Source organism: Scyliorhinus torazame, chromosome 9 (assembly GCF_047496885.1).
Source record: "Scyliorhinus torazame isolate Kashiwa2021f chromosome 9, sScyTor2.1, whole genome shotgun sequence".
Lineage (NCBI taxonomy): Eukaryota > Metazoa > Chordata > Chondrichthyes > Carcharhiniformes > Scyliorhinidae > Scyliorhinus > Scyliorhinus torazame.
In genome coordinates, this window is record NC_092715.1 from 52,268,404 (window position 1) to 52,295,925 (window position 27,522).

At 45.9% G+C, this 27,522-nt stretch overlaps 1 protein-coding gene across 4 annotated transcripts in view; it reads left to right on the forward strand.

Moving 5' to 3' along the window:
• snx25 (sorting nexin 25) overlaps positions 1–27,522 on the forward strand; it is a 369,244-nt gene that overhangs the window by 32,628 nt on the left and 309,094 nt on the right. For 2 of the 4 annotated variants that reach the window (XM_072515885.1, XM_072515884.1), the window contains exon 3: positions 14,967–15,051. In XM_072515885.1, coding sequence (XP_072371986.1) covers positions 14,967–15,051 — 85 coding nt within the window. Of the gene's footprint in view, positions 1–11,022; positions 11,137–14,966; positions 15,052–23,136; positions 23,156–27,522 lie in introns of those variants that run through there. The other 2 variants (XM_072515886.1, XM_072515888.1) reach the window with 2 other exon arrangements.

Consider the following 27,522-nt stretch of genomic DNA (forward strand, 5'->3'; position numbering starts at 1 on the left):
TCATCCCTGGCTCATGTTAAAGGATCTGTTGATGACAATTCTATGCTCCAAAAGCATAATAATTGAAAACTAACTGGTAATATTGCGGTCTATACCATACCATATATACAGAAGAAAGAGAACTGGAATGCTGGGAAAAGTTAGGAATTTGCTAAAACAGCGACAGGGTGAGCATAGTGAGGTGGCTCCGATTGATTTGCAATCCCATTTTATTATTGCAGCTGATCTGGAGGACAGCATTAGAAAACAATTTCTGTATGAGTTTAAAAGAAGGATTGTGTGATACATAAAAGCTTTAATGAAAAATAATGGGGCTTGAAAACTACTATCTTAACATGCTGCAAAAAGTACCAGCACAATTTAGCAGTCAGTCTGGAGCTGACACCTTAACTGTTTGGAAACTTAATCCAAGAGGTTGCCTTTTCTCTTCTTGCATTTGGCACTGTGTGTGGATTATAAATCCATCATAACTTTCATATTATTGAAGATGATGGAAGTACTCAGCAGGTCGGGCAATATCTGCGGAGGGAGAAGCCGAGTTAACGTTGTGGTTGTGATGCCCAAAGCCCCAAACACTCCTTTAAGGTGAAGCAACATTTCACTTGCACCTGCTTCAATTTGGTCTCCTGTATTTGCTTTATAATAATAATCTTTATTGTCACAAGTAGGTTTACATTGCAATGAAGTTACTGTGAAAAGCCCCTAGTCGCCCCAGTCCAGCGCCTATTCGGGTATACAGAGAGAGAATTCAGAATGTTCAAATTTCCTAACAACACGTCTTTCGGGACTAGTGAGAGGAAACCGGAGCACCCAGAGGAAACCCACACAGACACGGGGAGAATGTATATAGCCAATGACCCAAGCAGGAATCGAACCTGGGACCCTGGAGCTGTGGAGCCACAGTGCTAACCATTGTGTTACCGTGCTTCTCCCAATGCAGTTGCCTCTATATTGGAGAGACGAAATGCAGACTGGGTGACCGCTTTGTGGAACACCTTCGCTCAGTCTGCATGCATGACCCCAAACTGCCTGTCGCTTGCCATTTCGACTGAGCAGCTTGCTCTCCTGCCCACATCTCTGTCTTTGGACTGCTGAATTTTGCAGTGAGGCCTGAAGCAAACTGGAGGAACAACACCTCGTCTTCCGATGAGGCACTCTGGACTCAACATTGAGTTAAACAACTTTAGACTGTGAATTTCTTCCTCCATCTTGACTCCCTTTATGTCTTTTGTTTTCTTTGTTTGTTCCAGTGTTGAAGAAGAGTCACATGGACTTGAAATGTTAATTCTGGGCGCGATTCTCTGGCCTCGTTGCTCTCTCGCTCGAATAAAACGAGGCTGGTGAATAGCAAGAGAGGCTGAAAGCGAGAACAACGTCAGGCGGCAGTTTGCGATGCAACAGGCCCGTTCCATCGGCGAAATTGGCATCTCGCCGTAGCGTGGCGAGAAACCAATTATCACCACTTAAGCCCTATTTTCATACAATTAACAGGAGCCACCCCTTATCCAATGGCCTCCTGCCTTTCAGCAGCCTCCCCAGCAAGTGGTCAAGCTGGCTTTGATTAGTATTCCTTTTGAAATATTTGAACCTGGTGAAAGGGCTTCGGCGGGGCGCCGAGGAGGTGAGATCACTGGTAAAGAGCCCGGGGGTGCTGGGCTTGCCACCCCAGTGCTCGGCAGGGGCGGGTGGGGACACCCCTTGGCAGGGGTGGGCCGCCATGCGAGTGTGGGGAGGGTGCTAGATGGGCAACCGCGCGTAGCACCAGCATACCAACCCCTAAATCGTGTGTATGCGTTCCTGGGCCAAGCCTTGTCCCTGCCCGTCTGCCCCACTGACCACCCATAACCCGCACCGACTGCCTTGCAGCTAAAGGCTATTGCTAATAGCCCTTGGCAGTTGCGGTTAAGTGAGCACTTCACACAACCCAAGTGGATTCCTGTGGGTGGGTGGGTCATGTAGCATGTGCAGCTCATTGCCTAGCATCCCAATCACATCTTGATGCCTGGACACTGTGCTTGAACACTGCGGAGGCAACACCACACACTCAGCAGCCAACATCCAAACATCCCAGGGAATAGGGCACAGCTTCGGGGACATGGAGGGTAGGTGAGTGCAATGGGGAGGGGAAGATGCCTGGAGAGAGGGGCCAAGGTTTCGGCGGTCGGCCTGCATTGCGATGGAAAGTGACAGGGGCATCATACTAGTTGTGCACAAAAGTGTTTCTTGTGTGTAACAATTCCTCACTCTGCCAATGGTGCCTCCGCCCCCTCCTCCGGTGCCCCCAGTGATCCTCAATGTGGATCACTCAATGGCCCTCCTAGCTCTACCACTGCGTCCAGGAGTGTCCCCAGGATGCACATCAGAGGTGGAGGCAACCAGTTGTTTACCTCGTCCCGTGGCCTTCGCTGCCCCAGGCAGATATCCTTTGGGGGCTCTGGGGCCAGAGGGCCTCGGCTCACTTGTCGGCAGCCGTGCCGCCCTGTCCCATGTGCTGCCTTCGAAAAGCGGACTCACCCCCGGGGTTCACCTTCGGATGGAGGGGCAGCTGGTTCGAGCCCCGGGCGGTTCCCCATTGTCTGCACAATTGTGTCGATGCCCTCGGCGATGCTCCTCAGTGACTGGAACATGCTCTGCAGCATCGTGGCAATGTCTACCTGCAACTGGAACAAGCTCCGCAGTGCTTTGGCCATTCCCACCTGAGAGCGGGACATGTCCCGCAGACCCTCCTCAAAGTCAGCCTGGTATTGGGTGGAGTCGGACATTCTGCCTAGTCTAAAATAATAGCAAATTACTACGGATGCTGGAACCTGAAACGAAAGAGAAAATGCTGAAAAATCGCAGCAGGTCTGGCAGCATCTGTAGGGAGAGAAAAGAGCTAACGTTTCGAGTCCGATGACTCTTTGTCAAAGCCTTCAAAAAGCGGACTCGTCAGAGGGATGGAACTTCAGGGAGCTGGTGGCCACCATCGCCACTCCATGGGACGGGTCCGGGTTGACACCCAGACCCCCTCCTCCTGCTTGGTGCCCATAGGGCCCCGGGGTTCACCTTCGGATGGAGGGGCAGCTGGTTCGAGCCCCGGGCGGTTCCCCTTGTCCGCACCATCGTGTCAAAGCTTTGATAAAGAGTCATCGGACTCAAAACGTTAGCTCCTTTCTCTCGCTACAGATGCTGCCAGACCTGCTGAGATTTCCCAGCATTTTCTCTTTCATTCTGCCTAGTCTCTTGGCCATGACTGCCACCGACAGTGCGATGCCTTGGGCACCTCCACTAATGGTGCCGATGTTGTGCACCAGGCTCTCCACTGCGGTCGCCATCCTAGCAGTGTTGGCCTTGGTGTCATGCATTGCTGGCGACATCTCCTGTGCGGTAGACTCTGGGCTCCTCCAAGTGACTATGGACCTACTGGACTATTGCTGACATTTCCCTCTGAATGACCCAGCCGCCATCTAATGTCTACATCAGCTCTGTTTGAACTCCTCCACAGGCTCATCATCAGGCTGGGATCCAGTTGGGCCCTGGGATTCAGCAGATCTCCGACTGCCGTCTTGCCTGTGGTTCCTGTCTCCGCTTGATGTGCATTAGCAGCAGTGTGGTGCTCACCAAATTGTTTCCCAGAAGCCTGACCCCTAATGGTTCCCACCGAGGTGCCTGTATCTGCTTTGGTGGAGGGTGGGGATGACAGCTGTGACGCCTCGATTGTGGCCTCCTCGGAGCTGTCCTCCGAGGTGTTCTCCTGGGAGGCTGGAGAGGGGGCCACCGGGATGGGCCGTCGCCGTCGGCTGGAGGACCTGCGGCAGAATGGACACTTGGGCAGTGGAAGGAATGGGTCGGTCAGTAAGGCAATAACAACTCACGTTTGACAGGTCCTTTGACTGGGGCCAGTGGTTCCTCACTTCTGCTGCATCCGCCAGCCTCTGCATTGGTGGCTGCTCTGTTCGCGGCCACACTGGCCACCTTTAGGGCACGCTCCTCGAAGGTGCTGTGGATTGTCCGGCATACCACTGCCAGTCTGGTCCCTCTCCCGGCAATTGTGGGAGAGCTATTTCCTGAGGAGACACAGAGAGGACATCACTAGCCACATGGGTGGTACACAGTGGTTTGCGGGGTGGGGGGGGGGGGGGGGGTGGTGAATCAAGGGTTGGGGAGGTTGAAGTGAGGGGGGGGTGAAGGACAGGTTGGGGGGTTGGAGGGAGGGTTGGGTGTTGTATTGAGAGTTAGGGGCTGGCCAATCGTATGGGGCGGAAAGGTCTCGGCGGGTGGGGGTGGGGGGGTGGGGGGGGTGCCTTGGTGTCTACTCATTTGTGCTGCCCAGTGTAGGTAATTGACCTTATTCTGACACTGGATGCCAGTCCCCCTGATCACACCCCCAGCGCTCACATCTGCCGCCACTCACAGTTGATGCCGCCCCATCCCGGGCAGCACTGGCTGCCTTATGACTGGCCCTCCAGGACGCTTGGGGGGGGGGGGGGGGGGGGGGGGGGACGACACATCCCTCCTGGCTTCCACTGCGTCTAGCGGCCTCTCCAGATCTGCATACTCTAATCTTGGGGCCGGTCTCCTGGGTGCCATTGTTGTGAGCTGGCTGGGATTGGCTGAGCAAGTGCAGTTCGACCTTGTTAGCGGGGAGGCTGGCAAGTGTGGTGCCGGCGAATCAGCTGGTAAGCCGACATTTGCGGCGAGAAGTCCGTGTGGCCTTGTTAAGTGGACCAATTAATGTTGATAGCGTTGCCGGCCTCGCTGGGCCGAGCGCAGGGAAACTCGTGGCGGATCCCACTCGCTGCAACACTTGCAAATCTTTCTGGAGAATTGCACCCTCTGTTTATCTCTCCACTGATGCTGCCAGACCTGCTGAGTTTATCCAGCATTTTCTGTTTTTATTTCAGATTTCCAGCATCTGCAGTATTTTGCTTTTATTAACATAAATTGTACTGTTGTAGTGAAAGCTAGCAACACTAATTTCCATATCAAATGACAGTGTCTTGTGTGGTGTATGGCAGAATTAAAATTTGTTGATGAATGCTTCTTATTAGGAATACAAGGTGTTGGCATTGAAAATTTTGTAAGCAATTATTATTGGTCTGGAATTCACCACCTCCAGGAGACGAACTAAGAATGCAATTAGCAGTCCTTATCAACCTTAAACTGCTTCTACAGATTAGAAAAGAAATGTGCATGGGCATTGTTTAGCACTGAAGTTAGAAAGCATCATTTAATAATCTTTATTAGTGTCTCTAGTAGACTTAGGTTAACACTGAAATGACGTTATCGTGAAAATCCCCTTTGTGTTTTACGACTAAGATTAAGACCATCTGAACTTTCCTCTCCTCTTCCCACTGCCCCCCACTGCCCCCTCCACTTTGTTTCGCCAAAAGGTAAACTCTTCCCCAGGCTCTAGTGGTTCTTCCATCTCTCATGCCCGCCTCCTACAGCCGTTGACTCAATGTCTGCTAAAATGCTGATCTCCGAACCACCTTTCTTAGCTTCCATGCCAATTGAGATGACAGATTCTCTCTGCTCAGATACTTTCCACCTCCTTCCATTCATAACCATCACCGTAGACAAATGAACCCCCCCCCCCCCCCAACCCCCTGTAAATGATTGCATCTTCAAAGTCCTTGAATAGATCACCCAGATCAATGCTAATTTGCTTGAATCTTTCCCGTCAGCTTTCAACCCCAGCCACAGCACTGATACAGGTTTAATCTGAGAATTTCTGTGTCATTTTCCCTCTTTGACTTTTCTACACCCCTTGACATGGTTGGCCGCACCAGCCTCCACCACCACTTCATTGTTCAGTTCAGTGGTTGCTCTTGTGTATATGTATCCACTCTTTGCTATCTAACTGTAGTTGAAATGAAATGAAATGAAATGAAAATGAAATGAAAATCGCTTATTGTCACAAGTAGGCTTCAAATGAAGTTACTGTGAAAAGCGCCTAGTCGCCACATTCCGGCGCCTGTTCGGGGAGGCTGTTACGGGAATTGAACCGTACTGCTGGCCTGCCTTGGTCTGCTTTCAAAGCCAGCGATTTAGCCCTGTGCCAAACAGCCCCTAGTTTGAGGCGTTTCTGCGATAGAATTTTCTCCTCCCTTGTATGTCCCATTGCATCTGGAAATCTTCTTGAGGGATCTTTCCTTGACTCCATTCTCTTCCTCATTTCCACATTGGACATGTGATTGGCTTCCAAATGTATATTGACAAGAATGTTCTCTACCTCTCCATCACCTCGCAATCTGCCCTTTGCCACTGTGCCATTAGCTTGCTTGTCCCAACATTCAGTCTTGCGTGAAGTGCAACTTTCTTCACAGGATTACAGAACCTTTGCTGTGCAGAAGGAGACCATTTGGCCCATCTAGTCTGCACTGGCTCTCTACAAAAGCTTTCTACCTATCCCACTCCCCTGCCATATCCCTGTAACCTTGCACATTCTTTCTTTTTGGATAGCAATCCATTTAAATACCTTGATCAAACATGCCTCCACCACCCTCTCGGGAAGCTTGTTATGGACTCCAACCATCCTCTAAGTGAAAATGTATTTCCTCTCATCAGTTTTAGACATCGCTCATGGAATCACTCTCTCTCTCTCTTTCCCCTCCCCCCTCCCCCGCCAACGATTTCCATCTCTACAACATCACCACTGACCTGCCCACACCAACCTCTCAAGCACACTCACACCTCCCACAACCCAATACTGCTGAAATTCTCGATGACTCTTTTATTCTAGTTTCAAATATTACATTGTTCTGGCTAACTTCCCGTTCTCATCATCTGCTTGTGCAAAATCCAACATGTATCCTCTACTGGATGAAGTCCCACTTTCTCATCACCTCTGTCCTTTCTGACTAACGTTGGCTCCTGGACTCTCCAATGCCTCCAATTTAAAAAAGAAAATGCATTCTCTTGTTTAAATCTCCCCATAGCCTTGCTGCTCCTTATCTCTATAGTCACAGCCTGTTTTCGACTGCCTTCCCACACTCCCTCCCCTTCCAATTAGACAGAGATAGTTGGACTAGATAAGCTAGGGAGTACCTGGCTCCCCAGAAATGGCTGTCTGTCAGCTGAGTGAGAGGGGTGTAACACACAAAGTGAGGGTAAGTGCTGAATCACACATTGTGTTTTTATCAGTTTTTGTATGTTAAAATGATGCACGTAACTGAACCCAGGATTTTGAATGACATTTAACAAGAGGATGGCGAAATGTTTAATATGATACAAATCAGAGGTGCAGTAAGGTAGCACAGCGGTTAGCATTGTGGCTTCACAGCGCAAGGGTCCCAGTTTCGATTCCCCGCTGGGTCACTATCTGTGCGAAGTTTGCACGTTCTCCCCGTGGCTCCCCATGGTTTTCCTCCGGGTGCTCCGGTTTCCTCCCACAGTCCAAAGACGTGCAGGTAAGTGGATTGGCCATGCTAAATTACCAATAGTGTCCAAAAAGGTTAGGAGGGGTTTTTGGGTTACGGGGATCGAGTGGAAGTGAGGGCTTAAGTGGGTCGGTGCAGACTCGATGGGCCGAATGGCCTCCTCCTGCACTGTATATTCTATATTTAAAAAAATGTTAATACTTTCAGTTTAATGTAGTTCATGGAAGATTTAATTGCTTAAAAGGGCAAAGTTGAACACAGTTCATGGTTAGCGAAGATGTCATCAAACCTTTGTAAAATTCTGAACATCTGAATTTTTTCCAAGGACTTAGGGAGGGGTTGAATATTTGAGCAGGCAGGTTATACGAGAATTGTTCAGGCTGTATTTACAGTACTGTGTACAATTCTGGTCACATTGAGTGAACGGCAGGATTATGCTGTCGGATTTGAAGATGCTGCTAGGACACTAAAATCTTAGCTCTGAGGAAGGATGGGATTGTTTTCTTTGGAACAGAAGTGGTTGAGGGGGTACTTAATTGAGGTGTACACAATTGAGTGATTAAAAAGGACCTGTTTCATTAGCAGGGGGATACATGACCAGAGATTTAAAATGATTAGGAGACGATTAGAGGGAAACTAAGCAATGCTTTCAGCCAGAGTGATGAAGATCTCGAATTCACTGCCTGAAAGAGTGGTAGGGACCGAAGCGCTAATTACATTAAAAAGAAACTTGGATATGCAGTTGGAAGTGCCATAACCTACAAGGCCATGGACATGTGATGAACGTGGTACCATATGTTTTTATGAAAAGAAACATGATTAGATTTCTTCAAAGTGGTACTAAGTCATGGCAAAAGCAGAATGATGCGAATGGACAGTATTGAAGCAATTATACTTTGGCTCATGGAATATTTTTTCATTATGGTGGCTGCAGAGAATTTGGTCCAGATGTTCCAAATGACCAGGGGCCGGTTTAGCAATGGGCTGGTTTAGCACACTGGGCTAAATCGCTGGCTTTTAAAGCAGACCAAGGCAGACCAGCAGCACGGTTCAATTCCTGTACCAGCCTCCCCGAACTGGTGTCGGAATGTGGCGACTAGGGGCTTTTCACAGTAACCTCATTGAAGCCTACTCGTGACAATAAGTGATTTTCATTTTCATTTAATTTCATATGGAAGATTTTAGGATGGCTGGCCCAGCATTGTAGCTTCTTGTATCTATTATAGCTGCCTAGTAGTTCATTCTAATTTCTGCATCTGTGCCGTCAAATCCACCACTATACTCATCCAATAGGGTTACGATCTCCGCAGAAACGGATTACTTTTAAAGAGATTGAGTTAAAACCTGAAAGAATCACACAGCAAGATTTCATGTTTTAAACCTTTTACTGTGCACAAATGACAAAAAACAATTGTAGGCAACTTCTATATCAAACTACAGGGAGGAACACTCCCCTTTTATATTTATCACTCAACATATACTCCACAGATTTACAGTTCTTTTGGCAAACAGTCCACAGTTTCTCCGGTGGGTTGCCATATCTCCACTTTGCCACGTAGTAATGAGTAGTAGTTGTTAAGTGACCGTCTCCAGGCATTTCCTCAGTTTTTGGAGAGTGTCTTAAATTAACACCAGTGGTAAATCCTATTCTGCTGACTCTTTGCCCTGGATATGCCATGATGAATATCATGGAGTCCATGGATGGCTGTAGGGTGTGTCTTTTTGACCAGATCCCATTTCCTTCCCGCAGCTGGCTATGGTACCTTCCAAAGCCAAGCAACCTCTACTCACTTACCACGCAACTCTGCTACCCATCAATGATGTTCATTGATTTGTAGGGAAGCCCTCTCAAAAATGGTTTCCTCTACCATCCCATTGCAATCTGAATCACACTAGCCTTGTATCCACGTAAAAATGCTAATTAGGCTTTCTTGACCCCCAACTCCCTTTGATCTTTGAAGTAAGGATGGTTTACAGCACAATTGTAGAGCTGGTATCTTCAACACCTTTCTGGGACTTTGGGAAACCCAAATCTATTCATGATAATCTCTACTCCCATTGTATCCAAACGTAAATACCTTGTAGTCGTTTCTCACTCAAACAATCTCTGAGCCTTCCTTTGATCTAACCATCAAACTGCCCAGGTTTTACTGTTGGGCAGATTTCAGAACAGGCCACATGACTCCCTTCATTTACCCTAAATTTAAAGCTACAGCCCCAAATATAATTATCTTACAAACGTCCTAATTTTAACGATAGACCATTAATTGTCTGTATGCAGCATCGACTTCACCAGCTAAAGTGAACACTTTCCTAATCTACGTAAGCATGTGGTGTTCTTTAGTTCTAGGCATTTAATCATTGTGAAGCAATTATAATAATCTTTGTTGCCACAAGTAGGCTTACATTAACACTGCAATGAAGTTACTGTGAAAAGCCCTGGCCGTCACATTCCGGGAGCGCCTGTTCGGGTACAGAGAGGGAGAATTCAGAATGTCCAAATTACCTAACAGCACATCTTTCGGGACATGTGGGGGGAAACTGGAGAACCCGGAGGAAACCCACGGAGACACGGAGCACGTTCAGACTCCACATAGCCAGTGACCCAAACCGGGAATCGGACCTGGGACCCTGGAACTGTGAAGCAACAGTGCTACCCACTGTGCTACTGTGCTGCCAATTATATAATCCCTCTGGCTTTCTGCCTATTTTTTGAATATTATATGTGTGCTAATAGTGGTGACATTTTAATTTCTCCTTGTTTGCTGAACCAGATCCAATACTGATGTCCTAGAGCAGTTTATTTTAATATTTTTCTTGGCTGGTTGGGGGCAGTGGTTAGGTTGGAGATTCACTATGTGTAATCGGGTTTTGTTTTTCCTCTCGTGGCTGCTGAGGATGCAGTTATTTGAAGTCTCTTCCATCATTCAATTTATTTAATTTGCTGTTTCTTTAAACACACAGGGCTGTTTTCTTTGGTTTGGAGATCCAGAATGTCTTGATCAGTTTGGACACAAGAACACCAAATTTCCATATCCACACTTTTTTTGGTAAAATATTAGTTTCATTGTTTTCCTCCTCCTGCTGAAACCTTTGCCGTCAACGTAAATATACTTGAATTGATGGGCTGCATTTCTGAATCTGACTGCTAGACATTTCAACCTACCTGACCTGACAACAGCTGCCATGATGTGTGCTTTCACTGAGTACTAATTCTTGGCAAGAAACCAGTTATTATGTGTCTCCTGGTCTTTTTTGGGTAGCCCATTTACAGAATAGTGAGACAGACGCTTTCACTTTCAGTCACATCCAGTCTCTGGAATGTTTATTCAGCGACTATAATCATTGACAATTTGTGGTGACCCACTGTGGGTAGATGTTATGCTGTTTAGAAGAATACAAATGAAGGAATTACTCCATGATGGCTGAGAAAACCTCTTTTCAATGCCGCTTGCGTATTCATTCTCCTAGGCTTGAGCAGTGTTGAGACACATATTAACTTCATGTCTTTCAAACCACTTGCTTGCTTGTGAATCTTTAGCCTTGTTAATCCATCGCCAATGTCCCTGGAGCTGATTTATAGCACTGTGATGTGAGCAGATGGCAAGGGTGATGCAATCTGTATGATCCTGAGGGAATGCTACATTGTTGGAGGCACCTGTCTTCCAGCAGTCGAATGTCTCCTGAAGACGTTGTGATACCTTTCAAAGAAAGGCAACTAGTTCTGTTTTCCAGGAGGAGCATTGCTCCCAAGAGCAGCACAACCAAACCCAGGGTAATTAGTGATTCGTCTCACTTTTGTTTCTGGGAATCTGTTGCTTTTAAAATGGCCGCCACATTTGCCTGCACAATAGAAATCACTTCAGAGCATTTGATGTGCTGCGCGACAATAAGCTGGTGTATAAATCCAACTCGTCTTCAGTTCATGGACAGTCATAATTGTACACAACTTTCTCTGTGATAAATATAATGCATAGAGGATTTCAAGCCAGAGGCTGCGTTTATAGTTTCAGCAGGAGCTGCCGGGATGTGTTCTGCAGGCGTGGTGGCTTCTGTACTGCATAGGCATGTTTACCTTTTTAAGAAACATCTGCAGCAGTCCAGGTTTGGCTCTGTGTGTGTGTGTGTGTGTGTGTGTGTGTGTGTGTGTGTGTGTGTGCGTGCGTCTGTGTGTGTGCGCGAGTAAAATAAACGGTGTCCTTGTAGCTTGCTTTTATCATTGCATTTAGGAAGACTTGATTTGATTTAGTATTATCTTCCCACTTCCTGTGCCACAAGCTATTATCTGACAAAAGTGTAGCGAGTCAAGCTGCTTTCAAGCTCTGACTGCTGTGCCATAATCAGCTGGAGAAATGGCCTGAGTTGACTTGCTCAATTTATTTGACTATGTTGCCTTTTTCCCAGTGTTTTCCTTTAGTTGTTGGGCTGACTGAGGGTGAGAGCTCAGCATGAGAATCAAAAGAACACACAGCTCTGTAATATCACCTACAACTGAGCCACAGTATTCAAAGGGAGAGCTTGTTTTTCAGCAAGTGCTGCCCAGAAGCGCTTTATATTAAGCTTCTGACAAGGTTACCAGTGTGGATACTGAACCTAAAACCATGGCAACGCAGTTGGGATCTGCAGTTTGACGTTGGCACAGTGGTTAGCACTGCTACGTTCCAGCATCCGGGACCCGGGTTCGATTCCGGCCTTGGGTGTCTGTGTGGAGTTTTCATGTTCTCCCTGCGTTTCTGGGTTTCCGCCAGGTGTCCTGGGTTCCCCTTGCAGTCCAAAGATGTGTAGGTTAGGTACATTGGCCATGATCAATGGGGGGGGTTACAGGAATAGGGTGGCGGAGTGGGCCTAGGAAGGGTGCAGACCCGATGGGCTGAATGGCCTCCTTCAGCAATGTAGGGATTCTACAATTTTTTGTAAAATATAATGCGGCATATTTATTAAAATGCTGAGCTATTAATTTGCACTGAGCAAACCTTGATTTTCATTTATATTAGTGGTCTTTCCAAATTGTAATTTCTCAATGGCATGCTGCATCATTGAAGTGAAGAGAACTGGGAACAATGTAAATGACTGAATTATTTAACTAAGGAACACTCTGTTCTGAACCATTTGGGAAATGAAATGTTAGAGCAATGTGCTGCAATTTTATTTTCATGATCACCTTCTTGTGGTCATAAAGAAACATTGACTTTCTGTCAATTTTTACCTCTTACATTTTATTGTGAATTGCCCCTATGTGATTCACCACTTTCAGATGGCAAAAGTAGTTTTAGTGGCCACAGAGGGGCCCAAAATGAGAAGCATAAAGAAGCTTATTTTATTACAAAGTAAGCTATACACACAGTGCATTCCAGATCCCAGCCGGGACTACAGCTGCTCCGCTCCCATCTGGGCCGGGTTTTACAACAGTCCATTACTCTGCTGATGGGCTCCCGCCCCTCAGCGAGGAAGCTCGTATTCTACGAGGCTCACGGGGAGGCTAATTGGTCCATCCCCGTAGGTCTCATGCGGGTTATAACAATAGTTGTGAGTCCAAACAATTGCAATTTGGTTCCATTCTTACCCTCTTTATTTGGGGTGATTTGGTTTCAGTGCTATCAGCAAAATTCACTTTAATTTGCACATGTATGTTTCCACCCCGCCCCCACCCCCACCTCACTAAATGGTTTCATTATCCTATCTTCTTTCAACAAATAAGAATGGATATAATAGTAGTATATCCTGACGAGCAGATCAGGTTTTTATCATGGAAAAATAAAAGAATTTGATTGCTGGTGTGTAATCTTAACTTTGGCAACCGTGTGATTTTTGGGTGCCTTGGCTTGGTTACTAGTCCAGTCTCGTAAATCAGAAAGTTTCCACTCCAGAGGATTGAGCTCAAAATCTAGGCTGACACTCCAGTAGAGCATTGAGGGAGTGCTGCACTTTCAAAGGCACTGTCTTTCAGATCTTAAATCAAAGCTTCTGCCTTACTCGGGTGGACATAAACATTTCCACAGCTCGATTTTGAAGGAGAGCAGACGAGTTCTCCTGAGGTGCCGGTCAATATTTATCCTTCAAAACAACATCACTGTCAAAAAAATGATCTGGTGCTTTGGAACACTGAGTTGATGAAAGGTGCTGTATAAATGCAAGTATTTCCTTGTGTCAATCATTCACGTGGATAGTTGGGCTAAATCTATTTCTAAACCTAACATTGTTTGATAGCAATAGAAAAAATTGGATAGCAGAAATAAAAATTTTAAACCTCTATATTCAATTCAGACCCCTCACTAATATGAATTCGGTAGTCTGCCTGAATTATGTGGCCAGTTACCAAAATAATAGATTATTTTTTCTTGACAGAATTAACCTGACCGGATTGGTGTACTGAATTTAACATGGGAGTTGTGGGCTTAATTTCGTAAATGATCAGTCTCAGCTCTGACTGATGTGGAGGATCCATTTATTGTAGGTTTGGCAAAGCTGGGGGAGAGCCATCCTCATGGTTGTAACAATGCGACAGCAGTCAAAACAAGGTGCTACTGATGACACTAACGGTCTCCAATATCTTTGAATTTAATGAGAAGAAATCTGTTTGAACATTAAAAAATAGATCTCTAATTAATGGAAGTTTGGGAACTGTCTTGGCAATATGAGACGTAATTTCACATTGTACACATTGACGTGATGAGATAAATGGGCTGAATGGCCTTGTTTGTTCCTGACTTCTTTATATTCTCCAGGTCTTTTGCATATTGGTCAAGTGATTTAATCTGTAATGACTTTCTGTTCCGCATTCTATATGAAGTTCTGCATGTAATGTGTTGACCTTTTGATTCCACCAATTCTAGAATCATTAGAGATGGGCAATAAATGCTGGCCTCATCGCTAAAAGTAATTTTAAAATTGCACTTTCAAGTTCAAGTCTAAATTCCATATCTTTGTGCAATGAAAATAATTTCAGCAGCACCCTGTTAAAACTGAGGGATCTTATTTATTGTGGTTCTTCAAGTCCAAGTTTACTGGGAAATCTGAGAATCCATCTTCCCCAAGGCATATATTGCTCTGCATTCCATGGGGTTTCTGTTGACCAGAAACACAATAATGGTTCACATCTTCTAATCCAGGAGCCCCTGCCAACGGATAAGAGTGGTTCTAATAATATCCTTATCCAAGCCCTGTCAGATACTTGTTGGATATCATGATCACTCAGCAAGAACAAGGGTTGCTAATCCTCCAGGACTTGAAGATAAATTTCTAGGAGGCTGGTACAAGTAGCCCAGGAACATTTAAAAAAAACCACCTGTTTGTTACTTCAAAGCAATATAGTTTGCGGGTGAGGTATGTGGAAAGACTGTGTCACAGATCATCCTATTGAGACTTTTGGCTTTCCAAATCTTATACAATTAGTGTACCATGAGCTTGGATATGTTGGGACTAATGCTGGGAATGGGTTAATAGGATGCAGGATGTCATAATTAAGATTGTGGGTTTCAGCCAAAGTTGGCAACTCAGTGAAACAATCTGTAGCTTTTTTTTCTTCTAAAAGAAAAACAACATCAAATCGAATGGTACTTATTCTCTGAACAAATAAGTTCATGATACTTAAATATTTAATTTCAGGGCCATCTGTCAGGCAATTCATCTGAATCTGTGCAAACCCGAAGAGTGGTCCTTTCGCACAACATGGATAAAGCTTTGAAAGAAGGTATGTTTGTTTTTGATAATCCAAGGATGGTTTTTGTTTTCAAGGAAAAGTGAACAGTCAATTGAACTGAGTTAACAATTTCTTGAATTACTTAGTTTGGAGAGTACTCTTTGTTATGAATGTAAACATGCATGGGATCAGGACTTGTGTTTTCCAAAGACTTTGAAAAATAATTGATGCAGAAACAAATACAATTTGTGATGGCAAGTGATGCAAACAACATTCAATTGTCGTCTGTCCCTCGATTCAAGATGACATCTACTCAGGGTTACGAATTTCAGCCATGATTTTACATGTGATTGAACAGGCCAATTCTCAATCTACAGATCTCTGGGCACGTGGGGCTGGAGGTCCCACGAGGTGGTGGGAACCTGAATGCAGAATTTGCTTCCTTTTCTTCCCTTTGCCACTGCCGCCGCTTCTCATCGTGAAGGCGTTTGGAGTCGAAGTGTGATGCAGTTTGATGGACAAGTTGTCACCATTTTGAATGGTTGGTAACCAGCTCCTTCCAGTCAGTAAGGCGAATGCTGCTGCACTTAATAATCGCTTATTGTCACAAGTAGGCTTCAATGAAGTTACTGTGAAAAACCCCTAGTCGCCACATTCCGGCGCCTGTTTGGGGAGGCCGGTACGGGAATTGAACCCCAGCTGCTGGCATTGTTCTGCATTACAAGCCAGCTGTTTAGCCCACTGTGTTAAACCAGCCCCTAAACCGACCACTTCAAGGGGAGTTTGAGTGTCTTTGAAGAATTTTCTCTGTTCTCCCCTGGAATGCTGACCATTTGAGAGTTGAGAAAACAGGACATTGTGGGGGAGATGGTTTTTGCCCTTTGGACATGGCGTGTAGCCCAATGTAGTTGATTTTGCCTGACTGCTTGTGGATCTAGCTTCAAGGAGAACACCAGCCGTTGTTGCATTCCTTCATGGCCAGTGGCTTCTCACCTAAAAAAGGATCAAAATTGTACGCAGTATTCCAGGTGCAGTCTCACTAAGGCTCTGAACAATTGCAGCAAGATATCTTTATTCCTGTACTCAAATCGCCAACATGCCACTTGCTTTCTTAATTGCTTGCTGCACCTGCGTGGCTTTCAGTGACTCATGAACAAGGGCACCCAGGTTCCTTTAGGCATGAACACTTCCCAATCTCTCACCATTGAAGAAATATCCTGCATTTCTGTTTTTCCGACTAAAATGAATAACTTCACATTTTTCCACATCATGTTCCATCTGCTATTTTCTTGTCCACTCACTTAGCCTCTCCAAATCCCCTTGAAGCGTCTTTCTATCCTTCTCACAACTTCCACCTAATCTGTCATTAGCAAACGTGGAAATGTTATGTTTAGTTCCCACACGCAAATTCATTGAATCCAAATGATTGTGAATAGCTGGGGGGGGGGTTAAATGTTTAAAATCAGTATTCTGTTTAACAAAATAAATCATTATTTGACTAGAAGCAATAACAATAACAACTTTTTACATCTTGCTTCGTGCATACTTTCAATTAATCTATTTTACTTTTTTTTTCTGTCTGGTTTATGCTTTCCATTTCCATTAACTTGACTCTGTTCCCTCAATATCTCTGACTGCGTCAAACCTGAACTTTGACTTTGACTGCCAACTCCTCTTAATGTCTGGGACTGATGTTGATTGATTGGACTTAATCAATAACCTCCCCTCATTTTGCTTGATTGATGGATTCTGTGATAGCAGAAAACCTCCGGTTTCTTCATGAGTTTCACTGGACAGTAAGTTCAGTTAGGACTACAGGAAGGTGATCATGCTCTCCTTTCATCAGCCATCCTCCTTCAAGTAAATGATCTAGGTGACATTGACTGAGTTCCTCCTATCTTCACTAGATATATGAATGCACTCTGTCTCTTTACTGCAACTTCAAGCACATGCTCCTCCTATTACCTTGGTGGTTTTTCGCCATGATTTTCTGACCACTGAACACTCAAGTTTCAGATCTGGTGCCACATGACTCATCATTACTTTGTCTTGCTTTTCTCTTTTCTATTGATGTCAGGCTAAAGCAAACTAAATGCTATGCTTGGAACATGTTTACGTACTAACTTGTAAGATGAACAACCTTCTTGTAGATGTGGGGCTCTTCCATAAGGGAACAGAACATTGTCATGTAGGGGAAGATTGGGTAAATTAAATGGAAATGACCAGGCAATAGAGCAAGGTGGCAATCAAGGTAATGATAATCAGAGTATGGAAAGAATGTCTCCAGACCACTTGATAACTTCAAAGTAATACCTGTTTTTCAATTCAAACCTACTGTTTTTGTAGAAAAAGGATGTTTGGCTTATGGATGTTGTTAGGAAAGTTATTAAGGGTTACCTGTAGAGTACTGTATCTGGGGGGGGGGGGGGGGGGATTTGTGTTGGTAGTTGCTAAGGTGTTTGCTGTGTGTTTATAAAATGTTAACTGAATTCATAGAATAAACATTGTTTTGTTTAAAAATACTTAAGGTCTCTGTTGCATAACGCCTGGAAAGTAGCCCCTTATGCTCCTCATAACCAAAATCTATTAAAAGTTGTAGGTCAAGTAAACTCCATGATATACTTCGGAATTTTCTAAACCCTGATCCATAATAGTAGGGTGAGAGTTTACAAAAACAATTTAAAAGAAAAACTGAGTTAAGGACTCTCTGAGTGTACACAGCATTTGTAATAAACAGATGAAGTGTGGCTCAAGTTGAAATTCATATGTATGACCTGATAGCCATCATAGAGACATGGCTACAAGGAAACCAAAGCTGGGACCTGAATATCCATGGATATATGACATTCATAGAATTTACATAGATAGAATTTACAGTGCAGAAGGAGGCCATTCGGCCCATCGAGTCTGCACCGGCTCTTGGAAAGAGCACCTTACCCAAGGTCAACACCTCCACCCTATCCCCATAACCCAGTAACCCCACCCAATACTAAGGGAAATTTTGGACACTAAGGGCAATTTATCATGGCCAATCCACCTAACCTGCACATCTTTGGACTGTGGGAGGAAACCGGAGCACCCGGAGGAAACCCACGCGCACACGGGGAGGATGTGCAGACTCCGCACAGACAGTGACCCAAGCCGGAATCGAACCTGGGACCCTGGAGCTGTGATGCAATTGTGCTATCCACAATGCTACCGTGCTGCTTCAGGAAGGACCGGAAGCTGTGAAAAGGTGGTGGGTAGCTCTGCCAATTAAAGAGGGCATTAGTGAGAGATGATTTTCCTTCTGAAGATAAAGAAGTAGAACCAGTTTGGGTGGAACTAAGAAGCAGCAAGGGGAAGAAAACATTGGGAGTTATTTATCGGCCACCATTCAGCAGCAGTAATGTAAATCACAGTATATATCAAGAAGTTCGAAGTGAGTCTAACAAGGGAAATACACTAATCAGGGGGACTTTGATCAACATATGGACTGGGGATTAAATGTAATATTTCAAAGCTTGCACATGAGCCAAAACTAGGTGGAAAAGTGAGTTCTGAGGAGGATGCAAAGATGTTTCAAGGGGATTTGGAGAGGCTAAATGAGTGGGCAAAACATTTGGCAGATTGAAAACAATGTGGGAAATGTGAGGTTATCCACTTTTGTAGGAAAAACAGAAATACAGAGTATTTCTTAAATGATGAGAGATTGGGAAAGTTGATATCCAAAAGCACCTAGGTGTCCTTCATGAGTCACTAAGGGGAGGCTGTGGAGTAGTGGTATTTTCACGAGACTAGTAAACCAGAGACCCAGAGTAATGCTCTGGGGATCCAGGTTCAAATCCCACCACTGCAGATAATTTGAATTCAATAAAAATCTGAATTAAAAGTCTAATGATGACTTTTGTTTAAAAAAAACCCAAAACATCTAGTTCATTAATGTCCTTCAGGGAAGGAACTCTGCCCTCATTACCTGGTCTGGCCTACATGACTCCAGACCCACAGCAATGTGGTTGACTCTTACCCTCTCAAGAGTAATGGACAATAAATGCTGCCACGTGCCATGAATAAAAAAAAAAAACGGGTTTTGTTCGGGGAAGAGGGGTGGACTGTGTGCTCTCTGTTTGATGATCCCTTTCGGTGGAAATGACTGACTCTGAGATGAATGTATTTGGGAGGCCCCCGATTCGATCGATCACCTGGAATGTGAGAGTTGGATGGCCCAGTGAAAAATGTCGAGAGTATTTGCTCACCTAAAGAATCTGAGCGCTGATGTGTTTCTGCAGGAAGCTCATTTGTGGGTAAGGGATCAGACCAGATTTTATTTTGGAAGGTATTTTAGTCGGACTTCGATGGTAGGGCCTTGGGGGGCGACAATTTTGATTAACAAATGGGTTCTTTTTGTTGGCTGCCAGGACTGTGGCGGATCCTTACGACAGATACGTGATGGTCAGCGGGTTTTTGGCAGACACATTGGTGGTATTGTTCAATGTCTACGTGCCAAATTGGGATGATGGGCATTTATTATGAAGCTGTTGGCTTCCATTCCTGATCTGGACATGCTTCAACTGGCTTTTGGAGGAGGTTTACTGTGTACTTTGTTTTCTCTTTTGTAAATTTAGAGTACCCAATCATTTTTTTTTCCAATTATGGGGCAATTTAGCATGGCCAATCCACCTACCCTGCACATCTTTGGGTTGTGGGTATGAAACCCATGCAGACACTGGGAGAATGTGCAAACTCCACACGGACAGTGACCCTGGGCCGGGATCGTACCCGGGTCCTCATCGGCGTAGGCAGCAGTGCTAACCACTGCGCCATCGTGCCGCCCGAGGTTTACTGTGTAATTGATTCTAAGTTGGAATGTTCTTTTTTCTGGTGGGTAGACCTTGATCCCTTGAGTGACGAAGGCCAGAGTACTGGGCTATAGTAATTTTGGACTATGCTTTGTATTTGGTGGACTTGGTTTTGGAGTCGGGCCCTACTCAGCGTCCACCTGGGAGCCTGGATGCAGCGCTGTTAGCGGATAAAGGATTTTGCAGGCGCATGTCTACTGCCGGCCATCCCGCCCATCAGCTGAGGTGGCAGGCGGCTTCCTGGGAGATCATACAGATTAGGGATTCGAGTGGAGCTCGGCCTCCACCCCGGGTAAAGTTAATGCAGCTTTTGCGGCATTTTAGAGTCTCTAGAGGTCAGAACTGAGGCATGTCAATATTCGGAGGTGGATTATCCTTTCCAGTGGTGGAGAGAGAGACGGAAGGAATTGGAGACCCTGTTAAACCCTGAAGAGATACTAACCGGTATTGGGTTGATGCAAACAGGTAAAGCTCCCGGCCCTGATGGCTTTTCTACTGAGTTTTATAAGAAGTTTGCAGGTCAGTTGCCCCTTTAATGGTGGACATGTTCAATGACTCCTTGTCCCGGGGTGCTTTGTCCGCTACACTTTCACAGACTTTTATCTCTCTACTGAAGAAGGACAAGGACCCACGGAATGTGGGGTCATATCGACCCATATCACTATTGAACGTTGATGCCAAGCTACTTGCCAAAGTGTTGGCGTTGCAGGTGGTGCCCTGTCTCATGGAGGTGGTTACGGAAGACCAGGCAAGCTTCGTTAAGGGTCAGCAATTGTCGGCCAATATTTGGCGGCTGTTGAATATTGTTCTTTCTTCATCTCCCGTGCCTGGGCTGGAGGTGATTGTTTCCATGAATGATGAGAAAACATCTGACAAGGTGGATTTGAGGTACCTTTTGAGATCCTTGTGAGGTTTGGCCTGGGGTAAAGTTTATTTTGTGTGTTTAGTTATTGTATAGGGTCCCCACGGCTAACATCCATACTAATGCCTTGAGCTCGGGGTACTTCATCTTGAACAGGGGAACATGGACACCACTTCACCTTCCTGTTTGCTTTAGCATTTGAACCATTGGCCATTGCCATGAGATCTTCTCCACTAGGAGCTGTGAGATCTTCTCCACGAGGAGCTTTGAGATCTTCTCCACGAGGAGCTTTGGTCCTTCTCTGGGTACAAGTTGAATCTGGAGAAGGGCGGATACTTTCCAGTTAATCCCCTGGGGATGGGAGCCAATCTGGGGGTGTTACGTTTTTGTCTTGCCAGATCTAGCTTTCGGTATCTGGGTATCCGGGTGGCCATTTTTGGGCCCTGCTCCATAAATTGAACTACGCTAATCTGGTGAGCAAGGTTAAGTCTGACTTGCAACCTTCCCTTGTCCTTAGCGGGCAATCTATTAAAATGAATATCCTTCTGAAGTTTTTGTTTCTTTTTCAGTGTCTGCCCACTTTTCTCCCTAAATCATTTTTTGTTAAGGCTAATAAGTTGGTAACTTCTTTATATGGGCAGGTAAGACCCCTAAGATTTTTAGGGCATTTCTACAGATGGACAGACAGTTGGGAGGTCTAGTGTTGTCCAGTTTGCTTTTCTGCTATTGGGTGGCCAATATTGAGAACGTTAGGTTGGTTCAGTGATCGAGTCCCATATGGGGACAGTTGAATGCAGTTTTTGTAGGGGCTCTAATTTAGGTGCATTGGTAATGGCCATGCTGCTGTTTTCTCTGGCAAGGTATTCTTCAAACCCGGTGGTGGTGTCCACTCTAAGGATATGGAAGCAATTTATCCAACATTTTCAGCATGGATCCATGTCGTTGCTTAGACTTTCAGAAGACTTTCGACACAGTCTCACATAGAAGATTAATATGTAAATGTAAAGCGCATCGGATTACGAGTAGTGTCTTGATGGATAAAAAGCTGGTTAGCAGATAGGAAGCAAAAAGTTGAAATAAATGGATCTTTTCCTGATTGGCAGGCAGTGACTAGTGGGGTACTGCAGGGATCTGTGTTGAGACCCCAACTGTTCATATTATATATTAATGATTTGGCAGTATCAGGGTATTGAACTTGATGATCAGCCATGATCATAATGAACGGCGGAGCAGACTTGAAGGGCCAAATGGCCTCCTCCTGCTTCTATTTTCTGTGGGGTTCACCTGGCTAAGGCTCGTATGAGTGGTTTCTTTCCAGGGTAGAAGACAAATATGAGCGGTGTTCCTGGGGACTGGCCTACCACACTCATATGGTCTGGTCGTGTCCCAAGCTGGTAAGCTTTTGGATCTCCTTCTGTAGTGCCACGTCAGCGGTTGTTAGCATTGATCTGGAGCCTGTACCTTGGTGACCATTTTAGGGGTGACGAATGGGGGTGAAGGCAAACGTCCTCGTCTTTGCTTCGTTGATAGTCCAGAGGCGAGTTCTGCTGGGTGGAGGTCTGCCACTCTGTCCAGAGCCTTGGTCTGGTTGGGTGACCGAATAGAATTTTAATATCTGTAGGATGTAAAGTACCCTGTCATTGGGTCGGTTGAAGGATTCTCCCTGAGATGGCAGCTATTCAGTTCCTAGTCACCGTCAGTTGTTGCGGGGGGGGCGGGTTTAGGTTATGGGTGAGAAAGGGTTTTCTTTTTCTTTTGAATGGGATTCATATTGTTGGTTGTGTATTTGCTATATTGTTGAGTGTTACACCTGTTGTTTGTGAAGTTAGTTTGTTATAAATTTATCATAAATGGAAAATCTTCAATAAAAATGTTTTTTAAAAATCAGGAACATTTCCAACTCTTCTGGCATAAATTGTGGACTATTATCTGACACCAACATCTCCGGTAACTCAAAATGCTCATCAACATTGAAAAGTGTCAATAATTTTGGCATTTAAGGTATTGGGCACAGGCGCAACATTTATCCATTTGCTATAGTTATCGACCAAAACAAAGTACTCTTTCCATTCCACTTCAAAGAAATCATACTCATTTCCAGTTTTTTGTATTTGACCATGGAACTTTTGAAAAGATTTGTTCATGGAATTTGAGCATCGCTAGTTTGGGCAGCATTTATTGCCCATGTCTAATTGCTTTTAAGAAAGTAATGGCGAGCTGCCTTATTGAACCGCTGCAGCCCATGTGTTGTAGGAAGACTCACAGTACTAATAGGATGGGAGTCCCAGTATTTTGGACGCAGCGACAGTGAAAGAACGCCATTAGATTTCCAAGTCAGGGTGGTGTGTGGCTTGAAAGGGAACTTGCAGGTGGTGATGTTCGCATGCATCTGCTGCTCTTGTTCTTCTAGGTGGTAGAAGTCGCAGGCTTGGAAGGTGCTGACAAAGGAACATTGGTGAGTTGCTGCAGTGCATCTTGTAGATGGTACACACTGCTGCCACTATGTGTCGATGGTTGAAGGAGTGAATGTTGAAGGTGGTAGATGGAGCGCCAATCAAGCGAGCTGCTTTGTCCTGGGTGGTGTCTTCAGCCTTATGATACCTAATTTCATCATTGCTGCTCTTTGCTCTCATAGCACTCCCTCAATGTCAGGCATACTCTTAGTGATTGCTACTGTGAATAAGCTAGCCCTCTCTAATGATATATGCTTCAGCCAATTTCTTCCCATTGAGGAAACTTTGTTCCCTCCTACCAATGGCGAGTAATACAAGGTACCATCACATTCCATCTAACACTAAAGTGACTTAAAATTGCAGCATTGTTATTGAAATAACTAGGCAGCATCACACCAGTTTTGCATAAGGGAATGTGACTAGGGGATTCTTGTACTCTCCTGTAATAATAGACACCTGTAGCTATATCACTGATGAAAGTAAGTTGTGAATGTCTGACTTTCATTTCTACTGCAAGCGGTGGAATTTTATTTTCAGCCCTCCTGTTCTAATATTTCGCGTGCTATTTTTCTTGTTTTCTGACTGGAGTACAACTCTTGATAATATCAGCTTCTATATCCATATCTATCTAATGCTCTTGAACTCACTTCCACCCTATCTCCGTAACTCAAAAACCCCTCCTAACCTTTTTTGGCCACTAAGGGCAATTTATCATGGCCAATACACCTAACCTGCACATCTTTGGACTGTGGGAGGAAATTGGAGCACCAGACACTGGGAGAACGTGCAAACTCTGCACAGACAGTGACCCAGCAGGGAATCGAACCTGGGACCCTGGCGCTGTGAAGCCACAGTGCTATCCACTTGTGCTACCGTGCTGCCCCGCAGCTTTGCTGCGACCTAGAACATTACAGTTTCCTCTACTCGTGCATGCTCTCTTAATATGACTGACTTTCTCGCAGGTATAGCGGTTTGACTGGTTGATGATGTGTTGGGTGCTCTGGATCCATGGAACACATACAGGCCACCAACACTTAAAATAGTGCAACACTATTTTATTAAGTTAGAAACTGTTGAACATACTTTCACTGTGGGTTACCACGATGTTAGATTAAACTAAAGACCTATGCCTATCCTAACCAGTCTATGCACTCAGCACATGGTGAAGATCTGTGCTGTAAGCTCTGTCCTTCTAGGAGGCTGCATCCCGAAAGAGCGGGAACTCTGATGCCCCCTGTCTTTATAGTGAGTGTGCTCTAACTGGTGATTGGCTGCGGTGTTGTGTGTGTTGATTGGTCTTGCTGTGTGTCCATCAGTGTGTGTGTATCTGCACCATGATATACTGGTGTATATTATGACATCCCCCCCCCTTTTATAAAAGAATGTATGTGTGTGGCAATAAATAATGTATGGTGAGAATGTTCCTAACTACGTGTGGGGTGCGAAGACATATTTACAGGACTACGTCCATGAGAACTAAGCTATTTACATGGGAAGGTGCCTGGTGCAGAGAAGCAGTATGCAACAAGAATAACCAGATCAACACGATATACAAACCAGGGAAATGATCAAACAAAGCAACGAAACAATTCAGAGAGTCTATAAGTCCGCAAAGTTCATAAATTAAGTCTCTGAGGTGGGTGACGAATTCTGGTTGACCGCCTCAAGGGTGGGTCGAGAGCCGCCAGTTCAGGAGCGGGCTGGACTGCGTCAGAGTCGGGGGATGCAGAGTGACAGGGAGCTAGCTCTGCTTAGTCCGTGGCAACGTCAGCAGGGGGGGGGTGAGGCGCAGAACAGAGCCATCTGGTGGACGAACCAGGAACGAGCGGGGGGGCCATCTGCCGAAGGACAACAGCAGTTGCAGACCAGCCACCATCCGGAAGATGGACGCGGACGTTGTCATCTGGAGCCAGAGCAGGGCGATCAGCTGCATTGGAGTCATGAGCCGCCATGTGCTGTGCACGAGACAGCTGCATCCGGCAAAGGACCGGAAAGTGTTCGAGGTCTGGGACATGGATGGACGGCACCGTCGTCCTCAGGATACAACCCATGAGTAACTGGGCTGGCAACAGGCCAGTGGACAGTGGGGCAGAGCGATAGGCCAACAAGGCAAGGTAGAAATCGGACCCAACATCGGCAGCCTTGCATAGGAGCGTTTGACTATATGTACTCCCTTCTCCGCTTTGCCGTTGGATTGGGGGTACAGTGGACTGGATGTCACATGGCAAAATTGTACCGCCTGGCAAAGTTGGACCATTCCTGGCTGGCGAAGCAGGGGCCATTGTCCGACATAACCGTGAGCGGGATGCCGTATCGAGCAAAGGTTTCTTTACATGCACGAATGACTGCAGACGAGGTGATGTCATGCAACCGTATCAACTCTGGGTAATTCAAAAAGTAGTCTACGATCAGGACATAGTCTCTACCCAGCGCGTGGAACAGGTCGATGCCCACTTTGGTCTATGGTGACGTGATCAACTCATGGGGCTGCAGGGTCTCATGTGGTTGGGCAGGCTGGAAGCGCTGACAAGTGGGGCAGTTGAGCACTGTGTTGGCTATGTCCTCATTAATGCCGGGCCAGTACACTGCCTCTCAGGCCCGTTGGCGGCACTTTTCTACACAAGGGCCACCTTGGTGTGGATGTTCCAGGAGAGGCTGGTGCATGCTATGCAGGATGACAATGCGGTCCAGTTTTAGAAGAACCCCGTCTACCGCCAGATCATCTCTGACATTTTAGAATTGAGGGCATTGGTCCTTGAGCCACCCGTCCGTTAGGTGGCGCATGACGCGCTGTAGCAAGGGGTCAGCCGCCGTCTCGCGGTGTATTTGGACGTGGCGTTCATCCGTGGCAGGTAGATTGGAGGCCGCAAATGGGCATCAACCTGGCAGACAAATCCCGCTGGGTCACATGGAGTGTTGACTGTCCTGGAGAGAGCGTCAGCAATGATGAGGTCTTTGCCTGGGGTGTATACCAGCTGGAAGTCATATCGCCGGAGCTTGAGAAGAATATGCTGCAGGCGAGGCGTCATGTCGTTCAAGTCTTTCTGTATTATATTGACCAGGGGGTGATGGTCGGTCTCGACGGTGAATTGAGGAAGTCCGTAGACATAATTGTGAAACTTAACCACACTGGTCAGAAGGCCCAGGCACTCCTTTTCTATCTGCGCGTAGCGTTGCTCCGTGGGGGTCATCGCACATGATGTATGTGCAACGGGGGCCCATGATGAGGCCTGATCACGTTGAAGGAGCACTGCCCCAATGCCGGATTGACTGGCATCTGTCGAAATTTTGGTCTCCTTTGCTGGATCAAAGAAAGCTAAGACTGGGGCCGTGGTCAGTTTTGTTTTGAGTTCTCTCCATTCGCGCTCGTGGGCAGGGAGCCATTGGAAGTCTGTCGTCTTTCTGACCAGGTTCCTGAGAGCTGTGGTATGAGAGGCAAGGTTAGGGATAAATTTCCCTAAAAAAAATTGACCATGCCCAGAAATCTGAGGACAGCCTTCTTGTCCTCTGGTGTTTCCATAGGTGTGATGGCAGCTACCTTGTCCGCATCCGGCTGCACACCGAATTGGGAGATGTGGTCCCCGAGGAACTTGAGTTCCGTCTGACCAAAAGAGCATTTGGCCCTGTTGAGGCGGAGGCCATGCTCATGTATACGTCTGAATACGCGCTGGAGGCGACTAACATGCTCCTGAGGGGTGGTGGACCAAATGATTATGTCATCGACATTGACGCGAACACCTTCAATGCCTTCCATCATTTGTTCCATAATCCTATGGAACACTTATGATGCAGATATAATCCCAAACGGCATCCTGTTGTAACAATATCTGCCAAAGGGGGTATTAATTGTGCAAAGTTTCCTGCTGGATTTATCGAGCTGGATTTGCCAGAATCCTTTTGAGGCGTCGAGTTTGGTGAAGATCTTGGCGCGAGCCATCTCACATGTGAGCTCTTCGCGCTTGGGAATTGGATAATGCTCCCTCATGATATTGCGATTTAGATACTTGGGATCAATGCAAATTCTCAATTCGGCGGAAGACTTTTTTACACATACCATGGAACTGACCCAGTCGGTCGGTTCCGTGACTTTGGAAATCACTCCTTGGTTCTGGAGGTCCTGCAGCTGCTGCTTGAGGCGGTCCTTAAGTGGTGCTGGGACCCTGCGAGGTGCGTGCACCACAGGTGTGGCATTCAAAGAAACAAACAAAGAACAAAGAAATGTACAGCACAGGAACAGGCCCTTCGGCCCTCCAAGCCCGTGCCGACCATACTGCCCGACTAAACTACAATCTTCTACACTTCCTGGGTCCGTATCCTTCTATTCCCATCCTATTCATATATTTGTCAAGATGCCCCTTAAATGTCCCTA